Genomic DNA, 22,251 nt, shown 5'->3' on the forward strand with positions numbered 1-22,251 from the left:
ACGAAGCCATGGACCCAACTTGTCAACAAGGCAGTGTGCAAGTGGGTGGTGACTCCAAAACAGTGTGGGCTGTGTTTACATGGAATAGAGTGGGTCCTTTGACTACTTGGAGACCATTTGCAACCATTCGTGAACTTCATGTAAAATCAACGATGGAATATTCATGGATGACAAGGCGTCATGTCACCAGGTCACATTCGTTCGCAACTGGTTTGAAGAAGATTCTAGACAATTTGAGCGAATGGTTTGGCCTCACAGATCGCCCAGCTTGAATGAACCCCATCGAATATTTATGGGGCATAATCGAGAGGTCACTTCGTGCACAAAATCCTGCACTGACAACACTTCCACAGTTATGGATGGCTGTAGAGGTAACATGGCTCAGAGTTTCTGCGGAGGAGTTCCAACCACTTAAAGTCCAACCCAAGTCGAGTTGCTGCACCATTCCAGCAAAATGTTAGTAAATATACCATGACTTGTCACCTCAGTGTGTCGGCAGGGCCGTCAAACTATCTTGGGATTCTGACGATTTAACGTGGCTGTTGAACAGAATTCGCTACGTTATCCCTCAAGAGGACGCTCAACAACTCTATCAATCAATGCCAAGCCAAATAAGTGCTTGCATAAGGGCCAGAGGTGGACCATCTCGTTATTGACTTGCTCAATTTGTGAAGCTCTTTCTCTTGAATAAATCATCCAATTTTTCTGAACTTGTAATCATTTGTGTGTCCATACATGTACATCACATGAAGGGCTTATTTCAATTCATTTGTGTGTCTATACATGTACATCACATGAAGGGCATCTTTCAATTCACTTGTGTGTCTATACATGTACATCACATGAAGGGCTTATTTCAATAGTGGTACAAGTCCATATTTGTTCCTTTTGAGATCTAGAGTCCTAAAGTTAAATGAACGCTGATAAATCTGCAGTTGAGATACCAGAAATATTCTTGCTAGAGATGAACCTTTCTTTCTGTTTGTTTGGATCATTAATTTCAGAAGAATTATAGGCATAAAAGTGGAGGTAATGGACTTCTATTGAAATAAGCCCTTCACATCTAAGGATTTTGGTCCCTTCCGGATAATTCCTTTGCGGTGCATCTTGTTTCCTATTTTCTTAGAGTGTATCTTAATCATCGCCAGTTGGTCGCCAGCATTCTTGAGGTGCAGGCGTGTTAGGTCGTGTGTTTCTATACAATCGGGATGAAGTTGCACCTATCTGGAGATAATCTGAAGTTCAATTATTCGTGCTGTGGTTGAAGAACTTGATTATGTGTTTTGGTATGTGGGTCTTTCAAATGGTTCAAATGGCTCTGGCCACAGTGATGGGACTTAGCATCTGAGGTCATCAGTTCCCTAGAATTTAGAACTACTTAAACCAAGCTAACTTAAGGACATCACACAAATCCATGCCTGAGGCAGGATTCGAACCTGCGACCGTAGCTGACGCGCGGTTCCAGACTGAAGCTCCTAGAGCCGCTCGGCCGCACCGGCCGCCTATAGGTCATTTCAAAATGAATGTTTAGTTCGTACTGGGTTTAGCAGAAGAAACAATTCCAAAAATGAATTATACATTTTATAATCCATCACTAATTAGTGTCAATTAAATCCTCTGCTGACCATGTCGTAATATGGTAGTGGAGGAACACGTGTGAGGAGCTGGTTGGAGAAGTGGATGTGGAGGGGGATGACACAGTACTGTTATTAAAACTTCCGTGGTCATGAAACTTCCTGGCAGATTAAAACTGTGTGCCCGACCGAGACTCGAACTCGGGACCTTTGCCTTTCGCGGGCAAGTGCTCTACCAAAGCACGACTCACGCCCGGTCCTCACAGCTTCACTTCTGCCAGCTCAGATGGTAAGCACTTGCCCGCGAAAGGCAAAGGTCCCGAGTTCGAGTCTCGGTCGGGCACACAGTTTTAATCTGCCAGGAAGTTTCATATCAGCGCACACTCCGCTGCAGAGTGAAAATCTCATTCTGGAAACATTCCGTGGTCATGTTACAGCATCGTCGCACGTTTTTTGCTTCTGTTCGATTGACAGCTGATGTGTAAACAGTAAGTTTTCGCCTAGAAATAAATCAATAGAAAGATATTAATATTCCTGAATATCTCTCCTCTTTAGTTGCGGATGAACCTGATGTAACGACCGAATCGTGGAAGGTTGCCAGAAAAAAAGAAAAATCATCCAAGTATGAATCCGCAAGCCACGTGACAGTGTGTGACGGATGGTATCTTGAGTACTTCTATCGGTTCTCCCTTCTATTCCAGTCTCGCATTGTTCGTAGAAAGAAAGATTGTCGGCATGCCTCTGTGTGGGCTCTGATATCTCTGATTTTATCCTCTTCGCTAGCTATACGTAGGAGGGAGCAATATACTGCTTGACTCGTCAGTGAAGGTATGTTTTCGAAACATCAACAAAAGCCCGTACCGAGCTACTGAGCGTCTCTCTTGCAGAGTCTTCAGCTGGAGTTTATATATCATCTCCGTAACGCTTTCGCGATTACTAAATGATCCTGTAACGAAGCGCGCTGCTCACCGTTGGATCTTCTCTATCTCTTCTATCAACCCTACCTGGTTCAAATGGCTCTGAGCACTATGGGACATAGCTTCTGAGGTCATCAGTTCCCTAGAACTTAGAACTACTTAAACCTAACTAACCTAAGGACATCACACACATCCATGCTCGAGGCAGGATTCGAACCTGCGACCGCAGCGGTCGCGCGGTTCTATTCTGTAACGCCTAGAACCGCTCGGCCACTCAGGCTGGCCAACCATATCTGGTACAGATCCCACACCGGCGAGCAGCATTCAAGCAGTGGGCGAACAAGTGTACCGTAACCTACTTCCTTTGTTTTCGAACTGCATTTCCCTAGGATTCTTCCAATGAATCTCAGTCTGGCATCTGCTTTACCGACGATTAATTTTATATGGTCATTCCATTCTAAATCACTCCTAACGCCTACTCCCAGATAATTTAAGGAATTAACTGCTTCCAGTTGCTGACCTGGTATGTTGTAGCTAAATGATAAAGGATCTTTCTTTCTATGTATTCGCAGCACATTACCCTTGTCTACATTGAGATTCAATTGCCATTCCCTGCACCATGCGTCAATTCGTTGCAGACCCTCCTGCATTTCAGTACAATTTTCTATTGTTACAACCTTTCGATATACTAGAGCATCATCCGCAAAAAGCCTCAGTGAACTTCCGATGTTGTCCAATATATATTGTGAATAGCAACGGTCCTCCGACACTCCTCTGAAATCACTCTTACTTCGGAAGACTTCTCTCCATTGAGAATGACATGCTGCGTTCTGTTATCTAGGAACTCTTCAATCCAATCACACAACTGGTCTGATAGTCCATATGCTCTTACTTTTTTCATTAAACGACTTTCACTGTGACAAGTACTTGAACCTAAGAGTTCGAATAGAACTATAGAACCCGGCATCTCTTTGTTCGTGTCCTGCAGTACCACACATAACTATGTATACCTGAATCATAACAAAATGACAGGCCATAGTGGCCTTTTGTTCTGGTAACTGATTAGAGAATCTAGTAAGTCTCGCGTATGTTTTTATAAACCAGTTCCTGTGCTCTTCCGCATGCACTTGGCTAACACGTGGAGAAGCAATTAAAAGCATACCAGTGAGCGAACCAAGACTTTCATTTCCCCTATCATCACCACATGTACATCCTTAGCCTAAGATCCGAGTCGTTCTGCGCTGTCTCCAACCGCAGAGACCTGAAAAACCTCAGCTTGATCACATCGCCGTTTCAGTCCTGTATGCAGCCGCTCACGTACCATGAAACGGATGACCTCAGAATCCTGCGTTATCTCAGATCTGAGACTGAGCTTCTAAATCACATCGTGACGCACGTCGGTTTACGACTATGAGCTACAAGAGGAGGAGGTGACGACGAGATGGGAGATAAGGTTTCAGACTTACAGGCACGGTGTCCAACGAGCCACACGAATCCTACGAGGGTGAGTCAAATGAAAACCTTAAATTTGTAATAACAAACAGAGATTTCTCGCCGTTATCCTGCAAGTTGGTAAGCGTGCTACAAACAGCGTGCAGAATGGCCTGTAGGTGGCAGCATAGTGCAGATGCACACATACCGTGGCATATCAGTATAAATATGGCCTGCTACGGTCGCAGGTTCGAATCCTGCCTCGGGCATGGATGTGTGTGATGTCCTTAAGTTAGTTAGGTTTAAGTAGTTCTAAGTTCTAGGGGACTGATGACCTAAGATGTTAAGTCCCATAGTGCTCAGAGCCATTTGAACCATAAATATGGCCGCCCCACTTGCGACTTACATCAGGGAAGAACAGCGTTCTGTTATTAGGTTTTTGCGTAGTCAAGGTGTGAAAGCTATTGAAATTCATCGACGAATGAAGGTTCAGTACGGTAACGCATGTTTGTCACAGCAGCAAGCCTACGAATGGAGTAGGAAGTTCACAAATGGTGTGACTTAACTGGAAGGTGCCCCTCGTCCAGGTCAGGCACAACTAGTTGTCACTCCACAGAACTTTGCAGCAGTTGAAGCCATAGTGAAGGAAAACCGCCGAGTGACACTGAATGACATTGAAGCATGTTTACAGATTAGTCATGGGTCAGGACGCCACATAGTGCTTGATGTGCTCCAGTTTCACAAAGTGTCTGCAAGGTGGGTGCCACGACAGCTGACTCCTGAAATGAGAGAACGACGTGTTGATGCTTGGGAAGAACTTCTTCGGCGCTTTGAAAGAGAAGAATCGTTACTGAAGACGAAACCTGGGTTCACTTCCACCAACTGGAAACGAAGAGAGCGAGCAAGGAATGGTGCCATTCCTCATCACCAAAACCAAAGGAGTTTCGAGAAGAACCATCAACAGGGAAGGTTATCCTGACTCTCTTTTGGGACGAAAAAGGCGTCATTTTGGAGCAGTATATGCCTAGAGGGACCACTGTCACCAGTGCATCATACGCAGTTCTCCTAAAAAATCATCTGCGGCCTGCAATCAAATGAAAGCGACGTGGATTGCTCTCAGCAGGTGTCCTTTTGCAACATGACAATGCAAGGCCCCACACTGCCCGTACAACAGTTGCAACAATCACAGACCTGCATTTTTAGTGTCTTCCTCATCCGCCATACTCACCAGACCTTGCCCCAAGTGATTTCCATATGTCTGGACCACTCAAAGACGTAATGGGAGGAGAGAAGTTCCGTTCTGATGAAGAGGTACGCCATGCATGAGTGGTTGCGCAGACTACCAAAAGAATTTTTTTCTAAAGGAATTTATGCACTTCGTAAGCGCTGGAGGACTTGCAATGAGCGTGGGGGAGATTATGTTGAAAAGTGATACAGCTTTGTACCACTTCTGCACAATAAATAATAATTTTAAAAAATATTTAAGGTTTTCATTTGACTCACCCTCGTAGTACCGATGTAGGAGCAGTTCAGGCGAAGAAGCGAAATCTAGTCCCAACCTCAACACCATGGGTAGTTATTGAAAGTGCCATAAGGCGCAGTGTCCCTTACTTTGAGGATATAATGCAGAAAAAAGGATGCAACCCGAAAGGAATTCTGTAATGAATGGGCTGTGCGCAATATACTACTATAAAAAGTGTAAACAGAGCGTTAAAGTCTGGCAGTGAAACATCGAACCTTTGACTGACGTTGACATGCTGCTCTTCTCCGAACGTGAGTCTGGCGGGGGACTTTGATAGTGTGTGCACAAGTACGCCAAGGTAAGCAACCCGCAATTGAGTACAGGCCCTCTGACGATTTACGTCACATTCTTCGCCTGGATGTAAAGAACCTCTATAGGCAAGCCATGCAACAAAGTCTACCGTTCATTGTGTTCCAATGACTGCCCAAGGAGGAAATCGACACATTTCAGGAAGGAGACATTCTTGACGTGGCTGAGGATGCTGGTGAGGGAAATGTTCTGAAGGTAGAGCTGGAGTATCCAACCCATCTACACGAAAAGCACAGTGACTTGCTCTATGTGCGGGTCACCTAGTCCTGTGAAACGTTTCCATCCCGAAGCTGTTGACGACAATGGGGGACAAACGTCGCGTGATTACCTACAGTCATTAGAGAAACCTTCAGCAGTGCCTCAGGTTGTGTATGAAACCTGTTAGTATCACCTGTGGGATCCCTTTCAACCAGTTTCCCTTGCTCAAAGAATGAAATGATTTGAATTTTGAACAGTTCAGTTTTTGGAAAATCATGTAGAATGTTACAGAATACTGCAAAGTTCATTTAGTTTACCGATGGAGTGGACATTATGGCGCCGTCACGTAGTGGGAACTGAAGAGCAAACCACAGGTTACATGCTCTAGTGCCACCTGCGCCCAACATCCTGCACACACGATGATATCATTCGTGCCTCACTGAGTGACTGGGAGGTTGTGAAGTTCTGGGCCCATGTGATATGAAAACTCAGATTCAATTTTCCCAGTCGGAGTTATTTATTTCCTGATTTGGCTGTCAGTTTGCGTCATTGTTGTTCGGTCTTTAGTCTGAAGAACAGTTTGATTCAACTCACCGTGCTGCTGCAGAAGCGCCTTCATCTTTGAGTATCTGCTGCAACTTTTATCAATGTGAAGACGCTTACTGTAGTCAAGCCTTGGACAAACTGTACAATTTTTGTCCCCAGCTCACACCCTATTACAAAACTGACGCTTCTTTGACGCCCCAGCATACATGCAATCAAGCGATCCCTTCATTCGGTCAAGTTGTTCCATACATTTCTTTTTTCTGCAATTCGATTCAGTTCAGTGTCTGCTTGTCTCGTTATTAATTTCTCAATCTGACCGTCTTAGCTTCAAGATTGTCCTAGAGCACCACGTTTCAAAAGTTCTGTTCTCTTCTTGTCTGAACTATTTATCGTCCACATTTCATCTCTTCGCTTCACACCCATACCGTCAGAAAAGTATATCTAAAACTTAAACTCATATATGATGTTAACAAACTTCCGTTTTTCATTAAAGTTTTCGCTGCTACTCTCAGTCTGCATTTTGTATCCTCTCTACTTGTCGTGCAGGTAACAAAATTCACATGCTACTTCTAAAGCCTCATTTCTCAATCAGTTTCCTTCTACTTGGTCTGATTTAAATTTACTTGACTCCATCATCCTTTTTATTTTCATTGTAACCTCTTTTTAAGACACTAACTTCTTCCAGGAGTGCTAGTTCTGCAAGGTTCGCAGGAAAGCTTCTGTGAAGTTTGGAAGGTAGGAGACGAGGTACTGGCGGAATTAAAGCTGTGAGGACGGGATGTGAGTCGTGCTTGGGTAGCACAGTCGGTCGCCGGCACGGTAGCTCAGCGTGTTAGGTCACAGGGTTAGCTGCCCTCTGTAATAAAAAAAAATCTGAGTTAATCGATCAACAACGAACTTAAACGGATGTCTTACGACGTCCGCCCCGAGCAGCTGCAACGAACAAAAGCGAACAAAATGAGATTAAAAAAAAAAAAAAAAGTCGGTAGAGCACTTGCTCGCAAAAGGCAAGGTCCCGAGTTCGAGTCTCGGTCCGGCACACAGTTTTAATCTGCCAGGAAGTTTGACTAGCAATTTTGTTCCACTGCTCTTTCTTGTCAATTTGCATGACTGACAGAATCAGAATGTCATTGTCAAACCTCACAGTCTTTATTTTTAAAGCAAATAACCCACACCTACCATATTTACATTTTATTTATCTTTCTTCCTTGTTACTGGTTTAAGTGTCATAGCAACAATGAAAGACAAACAAATAAAATATGAACAGTACAGGAGTGGAACACTTATTTTCAAAACAAATATTTTATCAGCTATGGACCTGGCAATAAAATTCTCTTTGGAAAGTGGTGGAGGAGATCATAAGAGTCTTTATTTATTCTCCAAGAACTTAAATTCCCTTTTCTAAGCCTTCCCTTCACAGGTTGTACAATGCACTAAATGAATAACATTGGGAATAGACTGCAGCACTACCTCATTCCCTTCTGACAGTCTAGGTATTTGTGTGTTTCTGCCTCGAGAATGTTAATATGGAAGACCACGTGTGAATGTGCTCGAAACGCGGAACGGTTACTACTTGTGACAAGCCTCAAGTGTTGGTGTTGGAAGGAAACGTGTACAGTGTACACAAAATAACTTGACCACTGCCTGCACGGACAGCATGGCAGGGGAGGGGACAGGAGCAGTAGCCGGCCCTCGATTGCGGGTGGCGGCCGCAAGGCAGGGGAAGCGCCCTTTTTTTTCCGTAGCTGATCGTTGTATTTGGTCGTTGCGGACATAACATGACATCCGTTTAAGTTCGTTGTTGATCGTTTCACTCAGTTTTTTTTTTTTTTTTTTTTTTTTTTTTTTTTTTTTTTTTTTTTTTTTTTTTTTTTTTTTTTTTTTTTTTGGTTACTGAGGCCAACCAGCTCTCTGACCGAACACGCTCAGCTACCGTGCCGGCGAAATCTCATTTTGTTCGCTTTCGGTCGTTGCATCTGTTCGTTGTTGATCATTTAACTCTTTTTTTTTTTTTTTTTTTTTTTTTTTTTTTTGCAGAGGGTAGCTAACCCACTGACCGAACGCGCGGAGCTGCCGTGCCGCTTTCTTTCAACAACTGAAGGTTACTCACAACCACAAGTGAGTCTGCAGACGATCGTATTTACAGGCTTCACCAGTACAACCAATAATTTGACAAGTCAGCTGTTTATTACTAAGAAGGCAATAGGTTACAGGATTGCACTCAAATTGCAACAGAGGTGGTTTACTTTTATCTGATTTGTAAACCTTTTTCCTTTCTCTTGTTGAAATATAAAAATTATCTTTTTTACCAAGACATAGCAGGATTTACACAATTTCACATCACCACCATGTTGCTGCAGTTGTAATTAGAACAGAGCCCTGAGACAGGCAATTACACTAATGGCCATTAAAGTTGCTACACCAAGACAAATGCAGATGATAAACGGGTATTCAATGGACAAATATATTATACTAAAACTGACATGTGAATACATTTTCACGCAATTTGGGTGCATAGATCCTAAGATATCAGTACCCAGAACAACCACTTCTGGCCGTAATAACGGCCTTGATACGTCTGGGCATTCAGTCAAACAGAGCTTGGATGGCGTGTACAGGTACAGCCGTCCATGCAGCTTCAACACGATACCACAGTTCATCAAGAGTAGTGACTGGCGTATTGTGACGAGCCAGTTGCTCGGTCACCATTGACCAGACGTTTTCAGCTGGTGAGAGATCAGGAGAATGTGCTGCTCAGGGCAGCAGTCGAACATTTTCTGTATCCAGAAAGCCCCGTACAGGACCTGCAACATGCTGTCGTGCATTATCCTGCAGAAATGTAGGGTTTCGCAGGGATCGAATGAGGGGTAGAGCCACGGGTCGTAAAACATCTGAAATGTAACGTCCACCGTTAAAAGTGGTGTCAATGCGAACTAGAGGTGACCGAGACGTGTAACCACTGGCACCCCATACCATCACGCCGGGTGATACTCCAGTATGGCGATGACGGATACACGCTTCCAATGTGCGTTCAACGCGATGTCGCCAAACACGGATGCGACCATCATGATGCTGTAAACAGAACCTGGATTCATCCGAAAAAATGACGTTTTGCCATTCGTGCACCCAGGTTCGTCGTCGAGTACACCATCGCAGGCGCTCCTGTCTGTGATTCAGCGTCAAGGGTAACCGCAGCCATGGTCTCCGAGCTGATAGTCCATGCTGCTGCGAACGTCGTCGAACTGTTCGTGCAGATGATTGTTGTCTTGCAAACGTCCCCATCTGTTGACTCAGGAATCGAGACGTGGCTGCACGATCCGTTACAGCCATGCGGATAAGATGCCTGTCATCTCGACTGCTAGTGATACGTGGCCGTTGGGATCCAGCACGGCGTTCCGTATTACCCTCCTGAACCCACCGATTCCATATTCTGCTAACAGTCATTGGATATCGACCAACGCGAACAGCAGTGTCGCGATACGATAAACCGCAATCGCGACAGGCTACAATCCGACCTTTATCAAAGTCGGAAACGTGATGGTACGCATTTCTCCTCCTTACACGAGGCATCACAACAACGTTTCACCAGGCAACGCCGGTCAACTGCTGTTTGTGTATGAGAAATGGTTCAAATGGCTCTGAGCACTATGGGACTTAACATCTATGGTCATCAGTCCCCTAGAACTTAGAACTAATTAAACCTAACTCACCTAAGGACAGCACACAACACCTAGCCATCACGAGGCAGAGAAAATCCCTGACCCCGCCGGGAATCGAACCCGGGAACCCGGGCGTGGGAAGCGAGAACGCTACCGCACGACCACGGGATGCGGGCTGTGTATGAGAAATCGTTGTAGGTGTCGCTACGGCCGCCAACTTTGTGTGAATGCTCTGAAAAGCTAATCATTTGCATATCACAGCATCTTCTTCCTGTCGGTTAAATTTCGCGTCTGTAGCACGTCATCTTCGCGGCGTAGCGATTTTAATGGCCAGTAGTGTAGTAAAGAAACAATAAGGACAAAAGAAGTCAGCTGCTTGTGCTGGTGGTAAGTTCCTGTGGAACCAAACAGCTGAGGTCATCGGTCCCTAGGCTTACACACTATTTAATCTAACTTAAACTGTTTTACGCTAAGGAACACGCTCACGCCCACACCAGAGGGAACTCGAACCTCCAACAGGGGGACCCGTGCGAACTGTGGCAAGGCGCCCCTGACAGCGGGGCTGCTCCGTGCAGCCAATAGCTTGTGAGAAGATCATCCTCAGCATTAAAAAGGTGTTATTTATTCACTTACATTGTTACGAACCCATACTAATTCTCACTTGACCGGCCGTGTACAGCTCTTAAAATAACTACATTGTTTCACAGAAATAATTCTGCAGTTATTAGTATATCGCTGTGGACATAAAAGTTTTGCGCGTCAACTATGCGTCAAAATACCATATGCATTGTGTGCTATCGTTAGCCAAAAATGCGTGTTGATATCTCGAATCGCTTATGAAATGTCAGGGATGTTACCAATTTTTCACTTTTGCACTATCATTTGCACATGTAAGCAGAAGTGAGTGCACTACATATAATATTATCTCAAGACTGGAGACATACATAGATGTCATGTGAAGTTTAAAGAAAAGTTCAGTATGTTAGCTGCACTTTCGCGCAGTAGCTTAGTGTCGAATATAACAATGATTACTAATGTTAACGAAACGATAGAAAGTTCCTCACGAAGCTGGCGAACGACGGAACGAGACGCGAAGGAGTTAATTTTTTTACAGAATAGTTTCTTTAAAACAGTTCCAGAAAGACAGCAGAGCAGCCAGCGTGCGCACGCCTCCGTGCACGCAGTGTAGCCGACGCAGGCAGCGAAATGCTCCGCTCATGACGGCGTAACGGACGCAGCGAACTGCTGACCACAGTCTCAGGTAAACATTACACTATGTATCCTTCGGCGTTTGCTGGAACCTCATCGGATTTCGTTTCATGTGGAGCGGAAGCCAAGCTGTCTCGAATCCAGTCAAATACCAGGGTGAGTCAAATGAAAGCTTTGTAATAACAAATCGAAATTTCTCGCCGTTATCCTGCAAGTTGGTAAGCGTGCTACGAACAGCGTGCAGAATGGCCTGTAGGTGGCAGCATAGTGCAAATGCACACATCTCGTCGCAGTATCAGTATAAAGATGGCTGCCCCACTTGCGACCTGCACCAGGGAAGAACAGCGTTCTGTTATTTGGTTTTTGCGTAGTGAAGGTGTGAATGTGGTGTCACCGCCAGACACCACACTTGCTAGGTGGTAGTCTTTAAATCGGCCGCGGCCCGCTAGTATACGTCGGACCCGCGTGTCGCCACTGTCAGTGATAGCAGACCGAGCGTCACCACACGGCAGGTCTAGAGAGACGTACTAGCACTCGCCCCAGTTGTACAGCCGACGTTCATAGCAATGGTTCACTGACAAATACGCTCTCATTTGCCAAGACGATAGTTAGCATAGCCTTCAGCTACATTTGCTACGACCTAGCAAGGCGCCGTATTCAATTGATAATTAATATTATGAAGCATGTACCGTAACGAGAGATGTTCTACAATTGTGGATTAAAGTTAAGTATTCTACCAGTTACCTCCTGTTTTGCTAGTCTTATTTCTCTGACCTGTTCCAGACCTCACGCCAGTCAGCGTGTAATTAAACGCGTGCATTTCGGCCTCCTCTATAAAAACAGTGTTGGCTTTTCTGCCAACACTACAGTGAAACCTATTGAAATTCATCGACGAATGAAGGTTCAGTACGGTGATGCATGTTTGTCACAGCAGCAAGTCTACGAATGGATTAGGAAGTTTGCAAATGGTGTGATTTCAGTGGAAGATGCTCCTCGCTCAGGTCAGGCACAACGAGTTGTGACTCCACAGAACATTGCAGCAGTTGAAGCCATAGTGAAGGAAAACCGCCGAGTGACACTGAATGTCATTGAAGCATGTTTACAGATTAGTCATGGGTCAGCACACCACATAGTGCATGATGTGATCCAGTTTCACAAATTGTCTTCAAGATGGGTACCACGGCAGCCGACTCCTAAAATGAGAGAACGACGTGTTGATGCTTGTGAAGAACTTCTTCGGCGCTTTGAACGAGATAGTGATGGCTTCCTTGCAAGAATCGTTACTGGGGACGATGTGATGATGATGTTTGGTTTTGTAGGGCGCTCAACGGCGCGGTTATCAGCGCCCGTACAATGTCCCAACCTTTGCTCAGCCCAATTTCGCCACTTTCCTGGATGATGATGAAATGATGAGGACAACACAAACACCCAGTCATCTCGAGGCAGGTGAAAACTGGGGACGAAACCGGGGTTCACTTCCACCAACTGGGAACGAAGAGAGCGAGCAAGGAATGGTGCCATTCCTCCTCACCAAAACCAAAGAAGTTTCAAACAGAACCATCAGCAGGGAAGGTTATGCTGACTCTCTTTTGGGACGAAAAAGGCGTCATTTTGGAGCATTACATGCTCAGAGGGACCACTGTCACCAGTGCATCATACACAGATTTCCTAAAAAGTCATATGCGGCCTGCAGTCAAATCAAAGCGACGTGGATTGTTGTCGGTGGTGGTGGTGGTTAGTGTTTAACGTCCCGTCGACAACGAGGTCATTAGAGACGGAGCGCAAGCTCGGGTTAGGGAAGGATTGGGAAGGAAATCGGCCGTGCCCTTTCAAAGGAACCATCCCGGCATTTGCCTGAAACAATTTAGGGAAATCACGGAAAACCTAAATCAGGATGGCCGGAGACGGGATTGAACCGTCGTCCTCCCGAATGCGAGTCCAGTGGATTGTTGTCGGCAGGTGTCCTTAGTATAATAGTTGCAACAATCACAGACCTGCATTTTGAGTGTCTTCCTCATCCACAATACTCACCAGACCTTGCCCCAAGTGATTTCCATATGTCTGGACCACGCAAAGACGCAATGGGAGGAAAGAAGTTCCGTTCCGATGAAGAGGTTGCGCAGACTACCAAAGGAATTTTTTTCTAAAGGAATTTATGCTCTTTGTAAGCGCTGGAGGACTTGCTTTGAGCGTGGGAGAGATTATGTTGAAAAGTGATACAGCTTTGTACCACTTCTGCACGATAAATAATATTTAAAAAAATATTTAAGGTTTTCATTTGACTCATCCTCGTACGATAACGAGGATACGTGCGTTACACGTACATCGATTCAGCGATGATACGAGCCAACAGCTTTACCGGCGTATTTAACAAGGACAGCACTGACCATGCAAGTGATGCAACTAACCTGCAGTGATATGAACAGTCGTAGTAAAGGCGTGAAAACACATGAGCAGAGGACAAAATAGCTTTGCATGTCATTTAAGTTTCAAAGGGAAGGAGATTATTTACGGCAAAACTCAAATGATGCGCTTCATAGGTGACCACACGAAAAATATAGCACGTGCCCGATCTTAGCTCAGACAGTGTTGTAATTAAAGATAAAAGTGATGAAAATTTCTGAATGTAACAAGGGCAATTTTTCTGCATGAGTTATGCGTGGCGTAAAAGCGCAGTGCTGATTTCCCATGCAGTTAAATATTGAAGGCACAGAATGTATTACAGTCAGTTGTATGGTAATCTCTGATTTCGTTCCATAACTAACTCCAAGGAATACATTTCAGTACAGCTACGTCGACAACGAGGCGATCAGCAACAGAATCCAGATCCACCAAAAAAGTCAGGATTTCCTCCTCCTTTTTTATGACGTGCTGTTTTGCATTTTGCCATCGCTCGGCAGTGACGTGTCACAAATCTTCATGCGTTAGTTCCAGTACGTCTGGCAGCTTGAACGTCTTGTTATTTTCCCCCGACTTCGCTCTAGATCAGTCCTATTGGGTTCAGATAGCAGTAGTAAGTTGACTACTGTAAAAATGCAGAATATCTACACTGTGCACAACGCCGTGAATATTTTTGTTTTCCATGTTTCTACGATGCTTATCGCTGTGGTTCGTGTGAGACCGCATCTCTCATACAAAGCAATAAGCATATTCAAATAAAGAGTATCTGATTTTTCATTTTACTCAAAAAGATTGAATGTGTAATGTTTTTTTAATTTCAGCAATCTTTAACAATCTTCTATAAAAATGGTTCAAATGGGTATAAGCACTATGGGACTCAACATCTGAGGTCATCAGTCCCATAGACTTACAACTACTGAAACCTAACTAACCTAAGGAGATCACACACATCCATGCCCGAGGCAGGATTCGAACCTGCGACCGTAGCAGCAGTGTGGAATCTTCTATAAAATGTCAATACTTAATAATTTGTATTTGCAATGAAAACCAAAATTTTGCGTGCAATTTGAATTTAGAAAATAGAAAACGTACACTTTTTAAAAAAATGATGGTTAAGTACGAGGTAATTAACTTATGCTTGATGAATTTCATATTTAAAGCATCTAGGTATTCAAACCGAAAAAAATTGTCTACCAGAACTAGCTTCGAAGTGTAGCCCCCAAGCACATACGATTTTCAACTTTTGCCGCTACCGACTGCGCCACACACGTTGCTTAACTCCAATCGCTTATTTATTACATAGTGTTTCTCGAAAAACGAAAGAGCTGATTTTTCTCTGTAAGTTTGTGAAAAACATTAAGAACAGTTTGTTTCTTTCCATTAACTGTGTTCCGCTCGCATGTTTCCATATGAAGCAGGAAGCAGTCTCACCCATTTGCTCAGTACGTACTCACAGTTAGACAATCCGAGCACGAGTAGCGTTTACAGAGACTGTGACTGTATACGATTTTTGGAATAAAAATGGCGTAACTAAAGTACGGTTAAGAAAAACGTTGATGGCTGTTAATACATCAGAATGTCTTAAAGTTTTATTTACGACATAGTAATAAGATTTCTAATACATAAGTTGGACCTACTTCCAAAAGCGGACCGATACCAGTGTACATCTACATCTACATCCACATGGAAACTCTGCAAATCACATTTAAGTGCCTGGCAGAGGGTTCATCGAACCACCTTCACCATTCTCTATTATTCCAATCTCGTATAGCGCGCGGGAAGAATGAACACCTATATCTTTCCGCACGAGCTCTGATTTTCCTTATTTTAACGTGGTGATCGTTGCGCCCTATGTAGGTCGGTGTCAACAAAATATTTTCGCATTCGGAGGAGACAGTTGGTGATTGGAATTTCGTGAGAAGATTCCGTCGCAACGAAAAACGTCTTTCTTTTAATGATGTCCAGCCCAAATCCTGTATCACTTCAGTGACACTCTCTCCCATATTTCGCGATAATACAAAACGTGCTGCCTTTCTTTGAACTATTTCGATGTACTCCGTCAGTCCTATCTGGTAAGGATCCCACACCGCGCAGCAGTATTCTAAAAGAGGACGGACAAGCGTAGTGTAGGCAGTCTCCTTAGTAGGTCTGTTACATTTTATAAGTGTCCTGCCCATAAAACGCAGTCTTTGGTTAGCCTTACCCACAACATTTTTTGTTTGTTCCTTCCAATTTAAGTTGTCCGTAATTGTAATACCTAGGTATTTAGATGAATTTACGGCTTTTAGATTAGACTGATTTATCGTGTAACCGAAGTTTAATGAGTTCCTTTTAGCACTCATGTGGATGACCTCACACTTTTCGTTATTTAGGGTCAACTTCCAGTTTTCGCAGCATTCAGATATCTTTTCTGAATAGTTTTGCAGTTTGGTTTGATCTTCTGATGACTTTATTAGTCGATAAACGACAGCGTCATCTGCAAACAACCGAAGACGGCTGCTCAGATTGTCTCCCAAATCCTTGACATAGAGGAGGAACAGTAAAGGGCCTATAACACTACCTTGGGGAACGACAAAAATCACTTCCGTTTCACTCGATGACTTTCCGTCAATTATTACGAACTGTGAACTCTCTAAGAGGAAACCGCAAATCCAGTCACATAACTGAGACGATATTCCATAAGCACGCAATTTTACTACGAGCCGCTTGTGTGGTACAGTGTCAAAAGCTTTCCGGAAATCCAGAAATACGGAATCGATCTGAAATCACTTGTCAATGCCACTCAGCACTTCATGTGAATAAAGAGCTAGTTGTGTTTCACAGGAACGATGTTTTCTAAACCCATGTTGACTGTTTGTCAATGGACCGTTTCCTTCGAGGTAATTCGTAATGTTCGAACACAATATATGTCCTAAAATCCTGCTGCACATCGACGTTAACGATATGGGCCTGTAATTTAGCGGATTACTCTTACTACCTTTCTTGAATATTGGTGTGACCTGTGCAACTTTCCAGTCTTTGGGTACGGATCTTCCGTCGAGCGAACGGTTGTATATGATTGTTAAGTACGGAGCTAATGCATCAGCATACTCCGAAAGGAACCTAATTGGTATACAGTCTGGACCAGAAGATTTGCTTTTATTAAGTGATTTAAGGGGGGTAGGACGACAAGCGGGCTGACTTGGAGCAGGAGAGGCACCACAGGACATTTTATTTTCCACTGTCTATAGTTTTACAAGTAAATTCATAAAACTGACAGCATGACCAGGAAGGATTCACGATTCACACTCGTAGCAGCGGAAGTTCAAAAACATAACAAAATAATTTTTTTACATGTGTAATTTCATCATTTTTTCACTTACTATTGGCTGCATTTGTTGCTATAGGTACACTTTTCTTCAAAAGTAAGGGAGACTGTTCGATGAATTTTGCACAGCATACAAACCATAATTACAGGTGTGTGAAACTCTAGAATCTATTTAATTTATAAAAAATTAATAAGCTGTTACGTTTTAAACTTTATGTTTAGAAAAAATCAAATTTTGCAGTTAATTATCTCAATTTTTACCACAGTTTTCAATAGATTTGGAAAATTCTAGAGTTTCATACACCTGTAAGTATGGTTTGTGTGCTGTGCAAAATTCATCGAAGAATCTCTCTTACTTATGAAGAAACGTGTACCTGTAGCAACAAACGCAGCCAATAGAAGTGAAAAAATGAGGAACTTTCATATGTAAAAAAAATTTATTTTGTTATTTTTTTGAACTTCCACTGCTATGATTGTGAATCCTGAATCCTTCCTGGTCATGCTGACAAAGTTTTTGAATTCATTTGTAAAAGTATAGACACTGGAAATTAAAATGTCCTGTGATGCCTCTCCTGCTCCAAGTCGACCCGTTTGACGTCCTACACCCCTTAAAGTAGTAAAGGAGTTTTGGTATTTGTAGAATAAAATAACTGATGATGGTCGAAGTAGAGAGGATATAAAATGTAGACTGGCAATGGCCAGAAAAGCGTTTCTGAAGAAGAGAAATTTGTTAACATCGAGTATAGATTTAAGTCTCAGGAAGTCGTTTCTGAAAGTATTTGTATGGAGTGTACCCCTGTATGGAAGTTAAACGTGGACGATGAGTAGTTTGAACAAGAAGAGAATAGAAGCTTTCGAAATGTGGTGCTGCAGAAGAATGCTGAAGATTAGATGGGTAGATCACATAACTAATGAGGAGGTACTGAACAGAATTGTAGAAAAGAGAGATTTGTGGCACGACTTGACTAGAAGAAGGGATCGGTTGGTAGGGCATATTCAGAGGCATCGTGAGATCACCAATTTCGTATTGGAGGGCAGCATGGAGGGTAAAAATCGTAGAGGGAGACCAAGAGATGAGTACACTAAACAAATTCAGAAGGCTGGAGGTTGCAGTAGGTACTGGGAGATGAAGAAGCTTGCACAGGATAGAGTAGCATGGAGAGCTGCATCAAACCAGTCTCGACTGAAGACCACAACAATAATAAGTTGGACCTAGTTCCAAAACCGGACCGACACCAGTGTACGAGACTTACGGCTGCTGTCCAATCATCGAGCTTGTGTTTGTTGTTGTTGTTGTTCTGGTCTTCAGTCTTGAGACTGGTTTGACGGAGGTCTCCATGCTACTCTATCCTGTGCAAGCTTCTTCATCTCCCAGTACTTACTGCAACCTACATCGTTCTGAATCTGCTTAATGTATTCATCTCTTGGTCTCCCTCTACGATTTTTACCCTCCACGCTGCCCTCCAATGCTAAATGTGTGATCCCACGATGCCTCAGAGCATGTCCTACCAACCGGTCCCTTCTTCTTATGACGAACGAAGTATAGCGACGGCCGCCCCTTCCAGACAGAGGCCAGCGCTGAGAACAGGCACGCGTTTGTGCGCGGGGCCGAGTTGGCCGTACCTCGGTCTTCTGCAGGGCGGGGAAGAGGAGGGGCACGTCGGCGGTGGGCGGCGGGTCTCCGCCGGCCTCCAGCAGCAGCACCGTCCAGGCGGGATCCTCCGAGAGGCGCGCGGCCACCGCGCTCCCGGCCGACCCGGCGCCCACCACCACGAAGTCGTACTCCGGCAGTGGGCGCGCCGCGTCCGGCGGGTAGGCGCCGCGGTCCGCGAGCGCGCACTGCGCGTGCGCCACGGCCACCAGCAGCTGCGCGAACAGCGCGCCGGCGCCGCCGCCGACCGCCGCGCACGTGTCCGTCGCGCATGCGCACATAGCAGACGTCCGTCTCGCGGCCGAGCGCGTCTGTCACCCGAGGAAATACAGACGTCAACTATAACGAGCGTTCGATTACGCAAGTGTTTCGCGTGCAGAATCCACATTTCTGTCCAACAAACCGTGACAACAATTACTTTCCCATCGGGAGAATAGATTACTGCGGATCCAGCAGTCAGGCGATGTTTTGAGTACGAAACTGCGTGCGTAGCGGAGCGTACAACGATAATGCGGCGCATCAGTATTTGGTAGATTGCTTTATGGATTCTTGCCCAATCAACGTCAGTTGATTTTAAATGTGAACAGTCTGGGTCATGCATGACTGTAACCAATATCAACATCAATTGAAAATATAAATTACTGTAACCGGACATATTTATTGTTCCTCCCGCTATAGGGTTCGCGTGACTCTGCCTCCATTATGAAGCAAGTTTATTTGAATTAATGAAGCATGAACGAATTATACGTCCTACTGTTTCATTATGTTACTAATACACATGATTTATGTGTTACCTCAGCAGTTTATCAATATTCTAATACATATATGTTAATACAGCCATCAACTAGTATACAAACTATTAACTTTTGCACTGATGCTAAATGCAATCCCACATCAGAACTCTCACTATCTCGATCCACTCGCCTTTATTTAGCTATTCCAAATAAGCTAATTCACAATGAGAAACCGTTTGGAATCACGCTCTCAACAGCCGATAACTCTGTCATGGTTAACATTCACTATGTGGTCAATAGTACCTGCACATCTGCCAGCCGGAGTGACCGACCGGTTCTAGGTGCTACAGTCTGGAACCGCGCGACCGCTACGGTAGCAGATTCGAATCCTGCCTCGCTCATCGATGTGTGTCATGTCCTTAGGTTACTTAGGTTTAAGTAGTTGTAAGTCTAGGGGACTGATGACGTCAGAAGTTAAGTCCCATAGTGCTCAGAGCCATTTGAACCGTTTTGAAACTGCACATCTATTAGAAGGCGTTAATTCTGTATATGGTGTATCCTACAGTTCTGTACGGCCAACTTGCGAGTGGCTGCCATTTTGGGTCCACTGCGCCGCTGGTGATACATTGACATCTGCAACATATTTAGCCATATATATTAAAGAAGTCTAATGCACTACCAAAACTGATCAGTGGCTTCAAACGGAATATGTCGGATATTAAGCAACAAAAAAATCTCAACAAATTTGCTAAATGAATCGAAAGTCATTTGCTGTGGCGAGCATTAAACACAGTTTTTCCCCTGGTATTCTTTATTAATGTTGTTGTTGTTGTTGTGGTCTTCAGTGGTTTGATGCAGCCCTCCATGCTACTCTATCCTGTGCAAGCTTCTTCATCTCCCAGTACCTACTGCAACCTACATCCTTCTGAATCTGCTTAGTGTATTCATCTCTTGGTCTCCCTCTACGATTTTTACCCTCCATGCTGCCCTCCAATGCTAAATTTGTGATCCCTTGATGCCTCAAAACATGCCCTACCAACCGATCCCTTCTTCTAGTCAAGTTGTGCCACAAGCTTCTCTTCTCCCCAATCCTATTCAATACCTCCTCATTAGTTACGTGATCTACCCACCTTATCTTCAGCATTCTTCTGTAGCACCACATTTCGAAAGCTTCTATTTTCTTCTTGTCCAAACTAGTTATCGTCCATGTTTTACTTCCATACATGGCTACACTCCATACAAATACTTTCAGAAACGACTTCCTGACACTTAAATCTATACTCGATGTTAACAAATTTCTCTTCTTCAGAAACGCTTTTCTGGCCGTTTCCAGTCTACATTTTATATCCTCTCTACTTCGACCATCATCAGTTATTTTACTCCCTAAATAGCGAAACTCCTTTACTACTTTAAGTGTCTCATTTCCTAATCTAACTCCCTCAGCATCACCCGATTTAATTTGACTACATTCCATTATCCTCGTTTTGCTTTTGTTGATGTTCATCTTATATCCTCCTTTCAAGACACTGTCCATTCCGTTCAACTGCTCTTCCAAGTCCTTTGCTGTCTCTGACAGAATTACAATGTCATCGGCGAACCTCAAGGTTTTTACTTCTTCTCCATTAATTTTAATACCTACTCCGAATTTTTCTTTTGTTTCCTTTACTGCTTGCTCAATATACAGATTGAATAACATCGGGGAGAGGCTACAACCCTGTCTCACTCCTTTCCCAACCACTGCTTCCCTTTCATGCCCCTCGACTCTTACAACTGCCATCTGATTTCTGTACAAATTGTAAATAGCCTTTCGCTCCCTGTATTTTATACCTGCCACCTTCAGAATTTGAAAGAGAGTATTCCAGTTAACATTGTCAAAAGCTTTCTCTAAGTCTACAAATGCTAGAAAGGTAGGTTTGCCTTTTCTTAATCTTTCTTCTAAGATAAGCCGTAAGGTTAGTATTGCCTCACGTGTTCCAACATTTCTACGGAATCCAAACTGATCTTCCCCGAGGTCCGCTTCTACCAGTTTCTCCATTCGTCTGTAAAGAATTCGCGTTAGTATTTTGCAGCTGTGACTTATTAAACTGATAGTTCGGTAATTTTCACATCTGTCAGCACCTGCTTTCTTTGCGATTGGAATTATTATATTCTTCTTGAAGTCTGTGGGTATTTCGCCTGTCTCATACATCTTGCTCACCAGATGGTAGAGTTTTGTCATGACTGGCTCTCCCAAGGCCATCAGTAGTTCTAATGGAATGTTGTCTACTCCCGGAGCCTTGTTTCGACTCAGGTCTTTCAATGCTCTGTCAAACTCTTCACGCAGTATCTTATCTCCCATTTCGTCTTCATCTACATCCTCTTCCATTTCCATCATATTGTCCTCAAGTACATCGCCCTTGTATAAACCCTCTATATACTCCTTCTACCTTTCTGCCTTCCCTTCTTTGCTTAGAACTGGGTTGCCATCTGAGCTCTTGATTTTCATACAAGTGGTTCTCTTCTCTCCAAAGGTCTCTTTAATTTTGCTGTAGGCAGAATCTATCTTACCCCTAGTGAGACAAGCCTCTACATCCTTACATTTGTCCTCCAGCCATCCCTGCTTAGCCATTTTGCACTTCCTGTCGATCTCATTTTTGAGACGTTTGTATTCCTTTTTGCCTGCTTCATTTACTGCATTTTTATATTTTCTCCTTTCATCAATTAAATTCAATATTTCTTCTGTTACCCAAGTATTTCTACTAGCCCTCGTCTTTTTACCTATTTGATCCTCTGCTGCCTTTACTACTTCATCCCT

The 22,251-nt window shown here is 43.8% G+C and overlaps 1 protein-coding gene across 1 annotated transcript in view; it reads right to left on the minus strand.

The window, feature by feature from the left end:
• Window positions 1-22,251, minus strand: part of LOC124613292 (glucose dehydrogenase [FAD, quinone]-like) — a gene marked incomplete at its 5' end in the record, with an annotated part of 28,160 nt that extends 5,909 nt beyond the window's left edge. The window contains 2 exons of the mRNA XM_047141987.1: window positions 18,696-18,854; window positions 22,243-22,251. Coding sequence (XP_046997943.1) covers window positions 18,696-18,854; window positions 22,243-22,251 — 168 coding nt within the window. The remainder of the gene's footprint in view (window positions 1-18,695; window positions 18,855-22,242) is intronic.

This window comes from Schistocerca americana, chromosome 4 (assembly GCF_021461395.2).
Source record: "Schistocerca americana isolate TAMUIC-IGC-003095 chromosome 4, iqSchAmer2.1, whole genome shotgun sequence".
NCBI classification, from domain to species: domain Eukaryota; kingdom Metazoa; phylum Arthropoda; class Insecta; order Orthoptera; family Acrididae; genus Schistocerca; species Schistocerca americana.